The sequence below is a fragment of the Eschrichtius robustus genome, chromosome 5 (assembly GCF_028021215.1).
Source record: "Eschrichtius robustus isolate mEscRob2 chromosome 5, mEscRob2.pri, whole genome shotgun sequence".
In the NCBI taxonomy this organism is placed as follows: Eukaryota; Metazoa; Chordata; class Mammalia; order Artiodactyla; family Eschrichtiidae; genus Eschrichtius; species Eschrichtius robustus.
The window spans coordinates 33,777,168-33,794,650 of NC_090828.1; the positions used below are offsets into that span (position 1 = coordinate 33,777,168).

The 17,483-nt window shown below is 46.0% G+C and overlaps 1 protein-coding gene across 1 annotated transcript in view; it reads right to left on the minus strand.

The window, feature by feature from the left end:
* Positions 1-17,483, minus strand: part of KIAA2012 (KIAA2012 ortholog) — a 116,036-nt gene that overhangs the window by 69,899 nt on the left and 28,654 nt on the right. Inside the window, exons 9-11 of the mRNA XM_068543673.1 lie at positions 15,923-16,072; positions 12,311-12,481; positions 9,846-9,956 (exon numbers count right to left, since the gene is read on the minus strand). Of these exons, the coding sequence (XP_068399774.1) occupies positions 9,846-9,956; positions 12,311-12,481; positions 15,923-16,072 (432 nt within the window). The remainder of the gene's footprint in view (positions 1-9,845; positions 9,957-12,310; positions 12,482-15,922; positions 16,073-17,483) is intronic.

The following is a 17,483-nucleotide window of genomic DNA, read 5'->3' on the forward strand; positions in this document are numbered from 1 at the left end:
TTTACCACTGTTGTGGGTAAATACCGCTGGGAAGCTCAGCCACTTCCCCAAGAGCACATAAGCCTGAAAACGGCCACAGTGCATGACAAGCTGAGAGGCGCTCAGCACTGGAATTTATTTTTTATGTGTCGGTGGGAGTTTGACTTTAAGTAAAAGGAGGTACTCGAGCTGAGTGCCACATGGGAGAGGGCTGTGGTCCTGTGTGTGCCGCCGTGGGGTGACTCGGGCTCCAAGGCCTTGTTGTTTTATCTTAATTACTGTACACAAGACAACCCGAAAGTCATCCTCTTAGCTGAAAGTGAAAACAGAAAAATGATAGTTTGAGTAGAAAATTGGAGATGAGAATTGTAGCCAATTTTGTAAAGAGACACTACAAACAGGTTTGTCACTGGCTGCTCAGAGTGCTGGGTGGGCTCCCCACATCCAGTCGGCGGCCCTGGGGATTATCCCTCTGCTGCGTCTCCTGCGTCTGCCCACTGCCTTCCATCCAGGCCCTGGTCAGCTGCTGTCTGGATGATTCTACAGTAGCCTGAGCACTCGGCCTTTGCTCTTGCCTATTCCTGGCACACAGGGTGGGTTGCATGACCTCCTTCCTCAAGCACCTGTGATTTCTTGTTGCCTAAAAAGCGGCATTTCAGCTCTATCCTGGCACACAAGGCCTTCCCTGGCCTGGTCCTGGCCTGCCTTTCAGCCCCATCTCCCCCCATGAAGCCCCTCCGCAAGGCATTCTTACAGGCTACTCATCATTTCCCGCATGGACTCTGCTTTCTTATCTCTTTGCCTTTGTTCATGCTGGTCCCTCAGCTGGTCATGTCTTTCTCTCTTCTCTGTTTATCCACTTCTACCAGTTTCTTTCTTTTTTTTATTTTTTATTTATTTTTTACTTTTGGCTGCACTGGGTCTTAGTTGCGGCATGTGGGATCTTTTAGTTGCAGCATGCGATTTCTTAGTTGCACCATGCATGCGGGATCTAGTTCCCCAACCAGGGATCGAACCCAGGCGCCCTGCATTGGGAACACGGAGTCTTACCCACTGGACCACAGGGAAGTCCCTCTTTTTTTTTTTTTTTTTCTATTTTTAAATTAATTTATTTTATTTATTTACTTTTGGCTGCGTTGGGTCTTCATTGCTGCACGCGGGCTTTCTCTAGTTGTGGCGAGTGGGGGCTACTCTTCATTGCGGTGCGCAGGCTTCTCGTTGCGGTGGCTTCTCTTGTTGTGGAGCACGGGCTCTAGGTGCATGGGCTTCAGTAGTTGTGGCGCATGGGCTTAGTTTCTCCGCGGCATGTGGGATCTTCCCGGACCAGGGCTCGAACCCGTGTCCCCTGAATTGGCAGGCGGATTCTTAACCACTATGCCACCAGGGAAGCCCCCTCTTTCTTTCCTTTTTTTTTTTTAAATAGAATTTTGTTTATATTTATTTTTAAAAAAATTTTGGCTGCACCTCGAGGCTTTTGGGATCTTAGTTCCCCAACCAGGGATTGAACCCAGGCCCCAGCAGTGAAAGTACCAAGTCCTAACCACTGGACCACCAGGGAATTCCCTACCAGCTTCTTTAAAGTCAGTACAAATAGAGATTCCCCTGCAAAAATCCTTCCTTGTCCCGCAGGTTAGAATTCACCGCTCCTTCCTTGGAGGCCCCGCATCGTGTTGTTGAGACTTCTGTTACAGCACTCATCTCATTCTGCCTTGCAGAAGAGTCAGTTGCTTGTGAATTTTTTCTCACAGAGGCTGTGAGGTCCTTGGGGGCAGCAGCCACAGGGCCCAGGGTTGAGCCCTGGGAAGTGGGAAGGAGAGAGCACAGTCTCTGGGATAGACGGGCCTGGGAATGAATAAGCTCAGCTGCTCACCAGGTGTGATCAATGTGCACAAGGGGGTTACCCTCCTTGTGTTTCAGTTTCCTCACCTGTGGTATGTGAATGAAAATACTCCGTTCAAAGGATTATTGGATGATAGAATGAGATGACATACGTGCCTGAGCATGTTTGCTCTTGATATCAACATCCTTCTTTCCCTTGAACATGGCAGGCATTCTGTCCATTTGATCAAAAGAGTCGGACACAATATTATGGGTATTCTCTCTTTTAGGTCCGGTGATATTTTACAGTGGAATTTTACTTAATACTTTATGGTATACTGCAAGTATGATCTGGTTTGGTTGTCATAAAGCAATGCAATCTAGGATGGCAGGTATTATTATAGATGCATATTTTTTTTTTTGGTGCTTTTTTCTCTTTATTGTGTTTTCAAGGGAGAAATACATCATCTGTTTACAAAATAGCCCTTGAAAAATACGAGTACAGTTACTATAAAACAAAGCAAACTCTAGTCACGAGACACTATGTACATCATGCAAAAGCAACAGTCTGATCTCCAGGTTATGAAAACTAGAATTAAAATGTCACTACACAGAAAAGGTCCAAGTTCCCAGCTTGGCAAAACTTGGGTGCAGTTACGTGAAACGTTTAATAAACTGAATTCTTTTTCCCCAATGTATAAACAAAATGACAAGACTAAATCTGTGCCTGGCAATTTCAATCTAACTCTGAGGCTACACGGAACACACAGACACCTTGTAGACTTCACCTGTTAGTCTGACCATCTTTTCTTCTTAGGTGGTAGGAGGAAGGGCAAGGTGACTGTGCAGAGCAAAGATGTGGGAAGTAGAAATACTGTACACTAGACATTACAAAGTATGGTGAAAAGAAAGCCTCAATTAATGCATAGCCTAAGGGAGAAGAGACTACACTCCAACTTTGGAAAATTAACTTAGAATGTTAGGGGAAGAGTTTAAGTAATCGCAGTTTAACATGAAAAATGCACGTGTGATAGAACGGAGCACAATGGAGGATTCATAAAACATGCTCACCAGAAAAATCTGTTAGGTTTGCTTTGTCCAGATTAAGAAAGAATATATAGTTGCATTATATGCTGTAACAAAGAGACTCAGAAAGATAAACATGTATTTCTGTTTCAGGTAAGAGTCTAGAGGGAGGGGTGTAGCCCAGGGTAGCTCTGCTCCCTGAAGTTATCTGAGCACTGTGCTTCCTTATATCTTATGGTTTCATCATCCCCTAGAGTATTGCCCTCTTCCACGTGGTTGAAGCTACTTCACCACTACAACCAAGTCCAAGGGGAAAAGGGAGGAGGAAGGCAATGGTTTCCTTTTTTTAAAATTAAAAAAAAATTTTTTTTTTTTTTGTCTGCGTTGGGTCTTCATTGCTGCGCGCGGGCTTTCTCCTTGCAGTTGTGGCGAGCGGGGGCTACTCTTCGGTGTGGTGCGCGGGCTTCTCCTTGCAGTGGCTTCTCTTGTTGCGGAGCCTGGCATGCAGGCTCAGTAGTTGTGGCATGTGCGATCTTCCCGGGCCTAGTTGCTCCGCGGCATGTGCGATCTTCCCAGACCAGGGATCGAACCTGTGTCCCCTGCATTGGCAGGCAGATTCTTATCCACTGCGCCACCAAGGAAGTCCCCAGTGATTTCCTTTTAAGGAAATGACCTGGAAGTCGTACAAGTTACTTCTGTTCACATTTCATCAGCCACATCAGTTATATGACCATACCTGGCTGCAAGGAAGGCTGGGAAATATAATTTCTAGCCAAGTAGCCATGTGTTCAACTAAACTTCAGGGTAGGGGATTCTGTTAATAACAGGAGTAATGGAAAAATGGATATTGGGGAACAAGTAAGTCTTTGCTACTGACAGTTTCAATCAATATTTATGGGCAACGTTCTGGGAGTACCTATGATGTTCTCTGGGATATTCAGAAGTAGAAGAGGGGGATCTATCCTTAGGAGATCTTGGAAGAGGATGAAGAAAAAGAGTAAAAAAAGATAGAGGAAGTAAGGGAGTGCCTGGTGAGAGACCCAGGTAGTAAGAACTACTGCTGACCTAAGATAGCAACAATCAATGTGGGCTGAGGTGGTCAGGTGAGGTGGTACAATGAAGGTGGGACTTCAGCTAGTCCTTGAAGCCTAGAAACCTGAACAAGAGGGCCTAGAGGCAGTAAGTTCTAGTGAGAAGAGCTTTGGCCTAAGTAGGTGCAGGAAGATCTCGGTTTGAGCCTTAGATTTGCCGCATAGAAGCTGTGTGACTTTGAGCAAGTCACCGTACCTCTCTGGGCCTCAGTTTCCTTATCCATAAAATGAGAGTTTTCAAACTGTGGTCTCATAGTTCTAGTGACTCTGCATAGACCCCACAGCCAGGAATCATTTCAGGAAGGAAAGAATTAGCTGGGCTCTGAAGAAGTTGTTGGGGGACACAGTCAGACCATCCCTACTTTAACCAGGCAGCTCTGCTTTTATCCATTTTATCCATAGGTGTCCTCAGAAAGTCTGTTTGATAAAATGCTTCCCCTGCTTAAATGCTGATGAAGGTGATGCCTACATTCCATCTCAACTCTAAGGTTCTCTGAAACAGAAAAAATGCGAGGGAGGTAGAATTTACAGCTTTACAGGCTCTGTAAGAAACAATATAAGTACGTACGCAAAAAATAAAGACGAATTAAATATTCTTCAACACTTCATATTGACTTTTTTCTTAAAAAAAAGAATTTTCAGCAGATTCAAAGAGAACTATTATTTTTGACGTTTTTCTTCTTTGGAAGGCATAAAGTGGCGATAATATGACATTTTCAGCCAAATACGAGGGAGGGGAGTCTTTGTACTTATAGGAATCATGAGAGGTTTCTGTCAAAGGAAAGAAGACTCCCCAGTGGTTTTTAGTGGCTCTCTGCAGGTGGCCATCAGGACACCTTCCAGTGTGGGCTGCTGATGCGGTGCTGGGTTCACTGAGGTGAGGCAAAGAACCCCGCTTCCCTCTGAAGTCCTGACAAACACAGCTATCACTGCCCTGTGGCCCATGTGACAGACCCAAATTAGCCCCATGCCGAGCCTCATGGGAATCCCCCATAACTTCTGCAAGGGGAGGAGAGTATTTGGGTCAGGACTCAGTGGAGAACAGAAACCACCAAGGTATTTTAAGAAGAAATGGAGCTACTATAGAGAACTTAGTGCTTACAAAGTTGCTGCAGCAACTGCCTCTTGACAGTGTTCACGAGCTCGCTTGCCTTTGTAAGTAGCCAAAGTGCCTCTGCCTCACTTCTGCCCTTCAAATCTCATGCAAGTGCATCTATTTGGCAGAACCGCGTCTGCATCCCGCCCCCTAACTGCAAAGGTTACCTGGGAAATGTGGTTTTTAGCCTTCCAGCCTTTGCAGTACAGGAGGGCAGTGGAAGGAAATGCTGGGTACCAAGCGACCATATTCAGCCACGTTTTTCTTTATTTCAACATCTGAGAACTGGTAAATCCACCAACATGATTGCTTATGGATTATTAACAAACACTGATTGGGCAAAAGGGCCTTATTGCCACCCAGGCTTCCTCCTACCTTCCTCTACTTCTTTTTACCTGGAGATGGAGGGATTGTGGACTCAGTGATTCAGAACTGATGTTTGGAAAATGAAAATAAGAACAGTCATGAATTATTGAATGACTGAGATCCTGCTTCAGGACTTAGACAACAGAACTGCTCTACGGAGAGAGTCTCCTTGGGAAAGGGGGTTATTTAGTAACATACAGCATTACAGCTGGAAAGAACCTTAGAAATAATGTTTAGTATTTTCCAAAGTGTGTTCCAAAAACTAGTTAGATGCACATGATGCTTTACTAAAAAACAAGAAAGAATTCAGTGGTCAAATAAGTTTGGGAAACATCGCATATCCTCATCTTGAGGAACCACAATCCATATTAACACAGTAGAGGCTCCTGCAGTAAGGAATCTGCTTCGCTTTAGCCTACTGGTTTCCAACTTATTTGGCCTCAGAACTTTTTTTTTTTTTAACAGAATGCCTGGTAACCTTCTGAGGACTTGGAGTTCTACGGGATATACACTGGGAGGATTGGATCTAATCCCAGTTCCTCTTTCTCCATATGGAGAAGCTGAGCTCCAAAGCAGTAGATTTATTTGCCAATGATCACAGAAATCAGGGTGATAGAGCTGAGAATAAAACCCAAGACTTTGGATATTTAGTCCAAAGTTCTTTCTTCTTCCTCACGCTGTCTCATCTAATGGACTTCTTCACTTTCTTTTTTAATTAATTTATTTTATTTAATTTATTTTATTTTTGGCTGCGTTGGGTCTTCGTTGCTGCACGCGGGCTTTCTCTGGTTGCAGTGAGCGGGGGCTACTCTTCGTTGCGGTGCACATGCTTCTCATTGCGGTGGCTTCTCTTGTTGCAGAGTATGGCCTCTAGGCGCGTGGGCTTCAGTAGTTGTGGCACATGGGCTCAGTAGTTGTGGCTCACGGGCTTAGTTGCTCCATGGCATGTGGGATCTTCCCGGACCAGGCCTCGAACCCCTGTCCCCTGCATTGGCAGGCGGATTCTTAATCACTGCGCCACCAGGGAAGCCCCGGACTTCTTCACTTTTAAATCTCCAGGCATCTTCACTAAAGCAACAACTGCTAAGAGAAAGGCTACTCAAGGAAAATCATACTTTGTCAAATATCCCACCAACATGGAAGGATCCTTTTACCCATGAGTCCCCACAACCAACATTATCACAAATGACAAATGGGGAGAACACAGAGAAAGTCAACTACTTAGCATATGTTTGCCCCCAAATAATCAGTGTTTTGAGACTAGCTGGGATATTCTTGGACCCTTCATTTTTCTGTTTACCAAATTGCAGACCATCAGGAAATGACACCAGTATATTATCTATTATGAAAACAAATTACGCCCAAATCTAGTGACTTAAAACAATAAACCTTTACTATATCTCACATAGTTTCTATGGGAATCTGGGAGGGGCTTAGGCCTGTGATTCTGGTGCAGTCTCTTGTGAGGCTGCAGTCATGATGCCAATCAGGGATGCAGTCATCTGGAGATTTCCCTGGGGCTGGACCATCTCAGAAGTCACACACTGTCACTTCTGTCATATTCTATATTTATCAGAAGTGAGCCACTATGTCCAGCGCACACTCAAGGGGAGGAGAATTGGGCTCCCCCTTTTGAAAGAACAAGTGTCAAAGAATTTGTAGACATATTTTAAAACCACCATACCAAGAAAGAGTTGCAAGAGGGAAGGATGCTAATTAAATGACCAAAAAACAAGGCAAGTTTCGGGGGTAAAAATCCTTTTAGGACAAGAGCAGGTGTCAACTGGAAACTCTGAAAGAGATGAAGAATTTAAATTTGCATGGGACCTGGAGTCCCAGACTGAACCACTGGCACAGAGGTTCTTGAGCTTCTTGCATTAAAGAACTTCTGAATAAAAGAACTTCTGAAAGAAAACTTCTATTGCTGCCACTGTGACTAGGAGAGTAGATGAAGGATTTGAATCAAGGATAAGCAACTCCAATGTTCCAATGTTTTGACTTGTATCCTTCCAAGTTAAATTTTCCTTTCTTAAGCCTTTGAATTTTCTAAGTGTTGCAATATCCCAACATGACCAAGAGAGTCGAATTCCAGCTCAAGTCTTCACATCTTTTTTTTTTCTTCTGAAGGTTTATACTCATTCTTCTATGCTATCTGAAAGCAAGATATCATGATCTAATTGCTTAAGAATTCATTTCCAAGTAGATGTTGGCAGAGTCTGAAAGTCTCAGAATGATCAGACAGATCATATTTCTGCTTTAACCCAAGATTTTTTAAAATTAAAGAACAACAACTATGATCCCCCCCAAACTTTCCTTTATGGCACCTGGTGTATTCTATCCACACATTTCTTGGACATATGATAAAGATAAGAGGTTCTCTAGGACTCTTCTAATATATTTGGGAGCTAAACAACAAACGGATGCATATAAATACAGTAATCACAAAAGTGGGATTGAGAGAGAGAAATGGGTGAAAGCTACATTGTAGCAGTTCAGTGAGATGAAGTGGATTTATTGAGGAAAATATCCCAGAAAAGATGAACCTTCCCTTGGAACTTAAAATGATTCTAAATATTTGAGGGCAACTTGGGCAAAGGCTGGGAGATAAGAGAAGGAAGACTGAATGTTTGGGCCATCAGACAGATGAGAAAAGGGTGGGCCTGAATATAGTGGGAGGTGAGACTGGAAGAGTAGGGTGGGGATGGTGATCAAGATGAATTTGAACAAGCAGCTGCAAAGAATTTGGTGTGGGTGGAGCAAATCCTCTGCAGGAGTTGAAAATGTTTTTCAGTATCCTGCTTCCCAAAGCAAAACAAAACAGGGCTTTCCCATTAACAGAGACTCTTAGAAAGCTGGGCCCGTTCTATGGGCGCTTGTAGGGAGATGTGGGTTAAGGTTCTGCCTGCCTCCCAGGGCCCTATGCAATCACCGTCGAGGCTGGAGGTCCACCAGCTGTATATGGAGGACAGGCTAAAGAGAGGGCATTGACTGACTGACTGATTGACAGATGAATCATTTGTTCATTTATTCAACAAGCTCACAGTGAATGCCTTTAGGTTTGAGAGGCAAGTAGGTTTAAATACATTGTTCATGGGACTAAGACAAGATGGCAGGCAAGTCTCGATTTATTCAGCATAAATTTCATTTCTCTCTTTCTTTCTTTTGTGTGGAAATTATTGAAAGACTTTCAATGAACATTTACTGTGATCCTGCTATGTTTGCGTCAGGGACTGTGCTAAGTGCTGAGGATGCCAAAATGACCGAAACATGATACTGACGAGATGACAACAAACTTAAACATGTAACTTAAATATTTCCTTTTCTGCTTCTGGCTTTTGCTTTGCCCGAAGGGGAGCTATTTCTCTTGGAAGGGAGTGGACAAATGTGCAGCAGGTGAACAGAATCGTGTTTGCGTTCCAGCTGTTGTACCAGCTGTGTCACAGTGACAGTGGCCTCCACCTGTCTCACTCCTGCTTCCGCCAGTTGAGAACCAAGTTATTTTTATACTCATATCATGGGACAGCCCAAGTGGTGATGGAAGTTCTTTAATGCTGGATTTGGAACCGAATGCATTCTGTTTTCTGGAAATCCATATACTAAGTGGCTACTTCCACAGCAACAGACACAACACATAAAACGCAGCAATAGTCAACAGCTGCTGCTGGTGGAGTCAATCCCCTTATTTCGAATGAGAGGAGGAACCTTGGACACAAGGAAGGGTTGACCCAAAGTCATCTGACAACGGAGAGGACAAGCCAGGGCTACTCAAATCTCCTGGCTCTGATTCCATGCTCTTTTTGTTGAGGCAGTCATGACATCACCCACCGAACGAGTGCAGATTTTAATCTCCCGCGTTAAGAGGCCTGCTGGTGGTACGGCTCATGCATGCACATCATGATGGTTCCTGGGTGGCTGACACTCATCACCCTCTGACTTCATTTTTTGTTTTTCCTTTGCAAGATGGTTATTGCCCAGAGCCAGCATCCCTCTTCCAAAAAGTGAACATGCCAGAAGGGTTTTTGGAAACTGCCTTGATATCTGTCAGGAGCCAGATGATTCGCAGCAATGAACCAATGCACATAACAAGGATACCCCTGATTGGATTACCAATTAGCCACCTCCACCTCTGGAGGGTGGTTGGAAAGAAGAGAAAAGGCAGTGTTTAGTTTGGGCAAATACCAAGAGGGCTTTGTCATCCTCATCAAGGCATCAGCACGGCACATTAGGCCTCCTCCAAGCCATTCCATGGGAACGTCTCTCTCCAGATGCTCCAGCAAGAGCAAACTTGTTATGCAGACATTGGGTTATTGTGTCTGAGCTACAGAAGCATCCCTGTGTTCAGCGAGAGGGGAGAAACTGGCTGACTTGCGTCTGTTTCTAATGATGTCTCTGCTGCTGGGGAGTTTTGGAAGCTGCAGGTAAAATCTTCCCCCAAGAAAGCGAGGCTGACCTGGGATGTATCATCTTACCTTCACCCGACAGAAGCGCCTCGGTTTGGGTAGGCCTTGGGAGGGACAGGCAGATGTTTTCTCCATCTGGACCCAGCAAGAAGTGTCCCAGTGTGGGGTCTCTGGATTTTTCTTGAGAATAAGCACAAACATGGGCAGTGTTAGCACCTGTGCAGGGGAGGGAGGCTGAACCTGGACCGTGCTCCCTGAATCCCCAGTGGGCAGATGCCAGTGTGCTCAGGTGCTTGCCAGGGTGCAGGGCCAGCCCCACTCCCGGGATTCGGCAGAGCAGGGCCAGCGTTCACACCCCATCATCTGGAGTCATTGTGGGATGAACAGGGTGGGGCTGCCATAGCCTACGTCATGCCTTCTGTGAAGGTCTAGAAAAGGGGGAATCCTCTGGTTTCAGGCAGCCCTCCAGGGACAAGGTGAGCCTGGAGGGGGCACCTTGTGTGAAGGAAAGGGAGCCCCATCCTCCAAGTGTGTGCAGCCCAGCTCCTGGGCACAGGGCTCGGTGGTTCCAGCCTCTGCTTCCTGCTCTGTCACATGCCTTTGTGCAGTACTCAGCGGCACAGCTGCGTCCCGTGGGTCAAATGCTGGGACTGCTTAGTGACTCCACGGGGCTCAGGCCAAGGAGGAGAAGGAAGCTCTATTTCTCTCAGTTGCTTAGAAAGACTGAGGGTGTTTCTATAACTTTACCTTCCCCATTTCCAAGGCAAAAGGGTCAGGAGTAGAGCTGGCAATCAGCCACAGTGGACGCTTACAAGTGTGTAAACGCACACGTACACAGAGGCATCACACACACACATGGAAACACACTCACACATACTTACACCAAGGTGTGCACTCACACGTACATATATACACACTCACAAGGCACGCACACATATGCAGGTGTGCCTGCAAGGACACACAGCAACACATGCGTACTTGTTCTCAGGCAGGCCTGCATAATCACACATACATACACGAGCACACAAGTATACACATGTACTCCCATAGCTATATAAGCACACACATACCCTAAGACACACATGTGCCCCCGTACACGCATTCATTTACACACACTCAGCCTAAACACTTGAGGCTTCAGGCTGCACTCATCATAGTCACAGCCCTGGCATTCATTCTAATCAGGTTCTCCTTTTGTAAGGGTGTCTAATTCGGGGTGTGTGTGTGTGTGTGTTTGGTGTGATTTGTTCCGGGCAATGCGACCTCCTAGGAATACCCTTGGTGGTGACGCTACTGTACCTAAAGTTCAGCTCATTAGCTCAAAATTAAGAGAGCATCATTGCCATGCAAATAGAAGAGGCAGGAGGTTGTAAGAGAAAGGTTCCATTTGGAAATAGTTTGTAGGTTTCTTTGGTGAGAGAGAGAGAGAGAATTTGACTTCGACCATTCCAGCCTTAAACAGAGGAGCTGCAAGCCCATCATGGAATTATTGATCCATGTATTGAATTTATGCTTACAAGGCTTCAAATATAAATAAGTGCTTGGGTCGAGGCAGGGGGAGCGCGAGCGAGCAGGATTTACATAGTGAGGTGTCTGTGTCTGAGCGAGCCTGGGATGGGGCGAAAGCTGTGGTACCTGTTGTCTTCTTGGTGGCTCTCAGTTGCCACGTTCCTCTCGAGTGTGAGCTTCTCTAGGCCCTGAGTGTGATTCTGCTGTTAACAGAGATACTTTGTTCACATTGTCTGGCACCCAAACACACACCATCTCCTTCATCTGGTGCTCAATCAGAGAAAGCCGCCCATCCTCTGATGAGGGAGGAACAGCTGATTGGGCTGCACTTTCTAGAAAATGGTTTGTTGGTCTCCAGCATGGCCCCTCCCTAAGGGATTTTCAGGGGTAATTTGGACCCTAAGCAACTTTTGCTTTATGTGCTGCATTTAGATCAAAGCCCCCATGGAGGCTGTTATTGCACTGTCTTAGTTTCCTCCTGGACGGTTGGCTCTTAAGGATAAGAACTCTGAGTGGGGCTAAGTCATAGAGGGTGTGGCCCTGCCTGCCTCATCCTTCAGTAGAAATCCAGAGTCCTTTTCTCTCTGTGCCCAGGCCTCAGGCCCTGCCCTGGGCCGGAGGGTGACTCCTCCCCGGGGACTCTTCCTGTTGGCAGGGTCCCCAGGCTCCCTTGCCCCGTGCAGGGTTATGGCTCGGTGTTGAGAATGCCTGGTAAACCCAGTAGCGAGTCTCCCTGATGAGCGCAGGGAGCTGTGTCATCACACGCTGCTGCCAGGAGCGAGGAAAGCACAGAACAGCTTGGCAGTGCATGTTGGTGCAGAAAACCCTTAAAACATGTACTGACTCTTGAGGAATATGCATAGTGACCGTTAATCCCACTGACAGCATTGGAAACACTGCTGATTTCCCTTTTTCAATGGGGTGGCTTTCAGACAGCTTATGTGTGGCCCCGGAAGATGATTAAAATGAGCCCAGAGCCACAGACAAGCCAAGAGGGTGCATCCGTGCACCCCGGGAGTGATTACCTTGTCCTTCTGCTGGGGGTGCCCCGCCGGCGCGTCTCACACGTGGGGGGCCCATGGCGCTGCTGTGGCCTGACGTCCTGGGGCTGTCCAGGCCCCTCTGGCTCTCTGGACCTTTTCTTCCTTCCATCAGGGACAGTGGTGGGGTGCCATCCTGGGATGGAACAGCGTCCTCTTCAAAAGCAAAAGGAGAAAAAGCATGAGTGAGAATTTGGATCAGCAAGAAGGAGAAGGAACCTCTTTTCTAATTCTGTTGATGGCTCCTAGCGTCTAGGATCACTTATTCCCCTCATTCTCAAGTTTGTCTCTCTTTTCCAGCCCTGCTAGGGAGCAGAGGCCAGGTATCTCCCACAGCCAAGGTGGGATTACTCTTGGCTAGAATAGCGGCCCTTCTGTTGGGGAACCTCCAAGAACTGGGAGGAACTGAACAGTGATTGTTGTTATTCTCATCCTATTGGTGGGCTCCTGCGACAGGAGAAAGACTAGGGAGGCTGCAAGGTCCTTCCCTAACTGGGGATACCCCAGCGTTAAAGCGCATGGGACTGCTGGCTACAGAGTTCCAACCACAAAGCAATTTTTCTAAGCAGAACCAGTGATCTCATGGCTCCTCCAGGTCATAAAGTACAAAGTAGCCCCTTCTAGATGGTAGTTAGAGGGTAACGGGATGGATGATAAACTCCACAAAGCATGTCTTGGCCCCCATCTCTGTTCTTTCTCTCACTCTTTCCCAAAACTGGCTCTGCTGTAGGGGCTGCTCTAGGGAGGGCAAAACCCAGTAATCTAAAAGTGATTGGGACCTTGTCTTAATCTCAGAGAGAGTGGTCTTTATTTCATGTTCAACACACTCTTGGCGTTTGTGTTTAAAGGCTGGCTTCACACACAGTCTCCAAGTATCACAAGCTACTTATTTACAAAGGGAAGAGGTGTCTTTACGATGGACAAAGACATCTCTTCAACCAAATAATGAAATTTAACATCACTTATAATGGAACAACTTATAACAAATGGAATTAATATACAGGGATATTTTGTGTCCCTTGATGTAATGTACCGAGAAGCACACATCACCAACATGCCATTCTTGCCAAAAATGTTTGATCTGAATCTAATCATGAGGAAACAAACCTAAATTGAGGATAATTCTGTAAAGCAACTAGCCTAAACTCTTCAAAAATATCAGTGTCATGAAAAATGAGACTGGGGAAGTGTTCTAGATGAAAAGATTCTAAAGAGATGTGACCATTAAATACAGTGTATGATTCTGAGTGGAATCCTGGATTGATTGGGGAAAAAAAAACAACTGTAAGGAATATTACTGGTGTAATTAGAGAAATTTGAATGTGGACTATATATTAGAAAATAGTATTACATCAATGTTAATTTTCTTGAATGTGATAATTGTTCTGTGGTTACAAGGAGAATATCCTTGCTCTTGGGAGATACGTGCTGATAAGGGATGAAATGTACAAAGTCTGCAGTTTAGTCTCGGATGGTTCAGCAATAAAATAAAATATGTATGTGTGTGTGTGCGTATAAAAAATCTGGCTTCATTTTTATGATATGAGAAGTGAAACAATCCAGGGCTAAGCACGTAAATGGGTCTGTGCAACCTCTGGGGCAATGAGAGTCCCACTTACTAGTTCTAAACACCCTTGCTCCAGGGACCCCTGTGTGAGAAAGATTGCCATGAAAATCTTGCCTCTTTAGACTTTTTTTTTTTTTTTTTTAATGCATCTACTATCCAGTTGAGTCACACACTGAACTAACATACTGAACTAACCAAGGTACCAGGGACTTCTTAACCCAGCTTCCTCCTGGCAGGGTAGCAGAGGATGGACAAGCTCTAGATACTGGGTCCCCAGTGGACATGGCAGCTCAAAACAAGTGGAGGGCAGTGTGAGGTGTGCAGCACCAAAGATGAAATTCCCTGGTGTTGCCCATCCCTCCTGGTGGCTCAGGCTGTGCCCCTGACATTATGGTGCACAGGGGCAAAGCTGCTTTCTCACCTGTCTGCACACAGAGTGACCCTTGCCATATGAGGATTTTTTAAAAAAAAATTATTTATTTATTATTTATTTGGTTGCATTGGGTCTTAGTTGCAGCACACGGGATCTTCACTGCGGCACGGGCTTCTCTCTAGTCGTGGCACGCGGGCTTTAGAGCGCGCAGGCTTAGTTGCCCCGCAGCATGTGGGATCTTAGTCCCCTGACCAGGGATCTAACCCGCGTCCCCTGCATTGGAAGGCGGATTCTTAACCAATGGACCACCAGGGAAGTCCCCATATGTGGATTTTTAAAAAGAACTTCGAAGTCTTTAGGATGATTAACTCTCACTTAAGAGATATGGTAAACAAGCCCCTGCCTCAATAATCAAAGGACGTTCTCGAAATGGAAGTGTCTCAAGAACATCCTGACCTGGGTTCATTTTTTTTTTATTCTCAGAGGCAGTGCAGTATAATGAATAAGAGCACAGATTCTGGCACTGGAAGGCCTCAGCTACAAGCCCAGCGAGGCCACTTATAATTGTGTGACCTCAAACAAGTCACTCATCTCCCAGGGCTTCAGATTTCTGATCTGTGAAATGAGGGTAGGACTGTTGTGAGAAGTAAATGAGATAAGATGTGTTAAAACCTGAGGCCAGTGCCTGGCACTGAGGAAGAACTCCTTAAATGTGAACGTTCATCCTTCTACTTCTTCTGATTACCACCACTCAGAGATCACCTAGCATTTGTCATACTGTCATCTTGCCCTTGGGGAAGGAGCTTCAGTTTTGTGAAAACGTAGAGCTTTCTAAATATGGCCCATTGTTTCCAACCTATCAACACATAAAAATATACACTTTGATGCACTCATATGTATAATTTCAGATGTCCACATGATGTTTTGAAAAATTGGAGTGATGCCTTTTGTTGATATTATGAACTTCTCATGAATGGTCCCAAATAGATTAGAAATGAAATTCCATTGGTTAAAAACATGGGAGAAACTATAGAGCGTGCAGCAAATACGTAGTAAGTTTGGTGCTGTTTTACATCTGCAACCAGGAAATATTCGTAGGGGGTTTGATTTAGTGAGTAAGTAACTTGTGAGCTAGACAGGAAGTTGGTTTCACTGCAGCACTTTGGTTAAGGCAGCTGCTGCCTGAGCAGAAGCCATCCTCAAGTGGCCGGGAAGGAGTGGCCTCCCTTCTACCCTCTTTTTTTAAAAAAATTAATTAATTAATTTATTTATCTTTGGCTGCATTGGGTCTTCGTTGCTGAGCACGGGCTTCCTCTAGTTGCGGTGAGTTGTGGTGCGTGGGCTTCTCATTGCAGTGGCTTCTCTTGTTGCGGAGCACGGGCTCTAGGAGCGCGGGCTCCACAGTTGTGGCTCGTGGGCTGTACAGCACAGGCTCAGTAGTTGTGGTGCACGGGCTTAGTTGCTCCGCGGCATGTGGGATCTTCCTAGATCAGGGCTCGAACTCGTGTCCCCTGCATTGGCAGGCGGATTCTTAACCACTGCTTCACCAGGGAAGTCCCTCTAGCCTCCTTTTTATGGCTGAGGACCCTGATGTGTCTTGCCTTGCTCTCCTTTGGAGTGAGATCCCTGTGGGATGCTGGAGGGAAGGAATAGCTACCTTGAGGCGAGAGTGTGTCCCTCCCTGTGTCTACTGGGAGATGTACTGTTAATTCCCTTGGCCTTTTCAGGGGCACCTGCTTCCGGGGGGGCCTCCATAAAGGCCTGGACTCTTCTTCTGTTTCTGGTGCTGACTCAGGGTGTGGAGCACCTAGGAGACAAAGAGAAAGCCAAGTTGTAGTAGACATCTGTGGTTTTTGCCAGCAGTCTCTTCTTTCTGGGGACCCATCTTTCTCTCACTCAGACCATGTGGTTTGGGTGGTCCGTTCCCTGACTCCAGGGATGGGCAAGTGATTGAAGCCTGGCTAACGAGAGCACCTCATTGCTTTAGCCACGGTGACTGGGTCCGGGGTGGGCACATAGCCCAAGCCTGGCCAATCACAGGCAATTTTGGTACTTTTTGCCAGAGCTTTTAAGAGGCATATCCTTTCTTTTTTTAAATAAATTTATTTATTTTTGGCTGCGTTGGGTCTTTGTTGCTGAGCACAGGCTTTCTCTAGTTGCAGCAAGTGGGGGCTACTTTCCTTGCGGTGCGTGCGCTTCTTATTGCCGTGGCTTCTCTTGTTGCGGAGCATGGGCTCTAGGTGCGGGGGCTTCAGTAATTGTGGTGCGTGGGCTCAGTAGTTGTGTCTCGCGGGCTCTAGAGCACAGGCTCAATAGCTGTGGCACGCAGGCTCAGTAGTTGTGGCACACGGGCTTGGTTGCTCCGCGGCATGTGGGATCTTCCCGGACCAGGGATCGAACCCGTGTCCCCTGCATTGGCAGGTGGATTCTTAACCACTGAGCCAACAGGGAAGTCCAAGAGGCATATCCTTTCTACCGGGGTTAACAAGTTGTCATGGAATTGCAGGAGGCCACCTTTACCACCACATGGGGACAATGTGCTTGAGAGGAAAGGCTAACAGAGCTGAGAGACCCAGACAAATAGTGCCCAGAGGACATTTTCTGAGGCCTGGATCCAGCTGAGCCTGGAGTTGGCTGGTCCTTGCACTATCCAATTACATGAGTGAATACATCTCTTTTTTTGCTTAAGAGAGTTTGAGTTAGGCTTCTAATACTTGTTACTGAAGGAGTCCTCACTGACATACAAAAGAAGGAAGAACTCAATGGATTCACTTTCTGTATATTTTATTCCTATTTTTCATTTGTCAGTGTGTTGGTAAGCTCAATGGATCTAATAGGTTTAAGAATCTGGTCCATGATGGCCTGGTGACCTTCCTTCCAGGGTCATCATGGGAGATAATCAGGATTTAACCAAATCTTGCAAATAGTCCTATCTTTGCATATAATAAGCATGTCTTTTTTTTTTTAAATTGGAGTATAGTTGATTTACAATGTTGTGTTAGTTTCAGGTGTTCAGCAAAGTGAATCAGTAAGCATATCTTTTTATTCTAGTGTTTTGACATCTGGGACCTTACTCACCCTGGGGAGGCTGTCCCTCCCAGGGCTAGCCAGTTCCTAGAGACAGTAAAGGACCACCTGCAAGTGCACATTTCATATGGAAACCAACCATTCTAGAGCCCCTCCCCCCTCTCCCCAGCCATGACCTCCTTAACACTTCC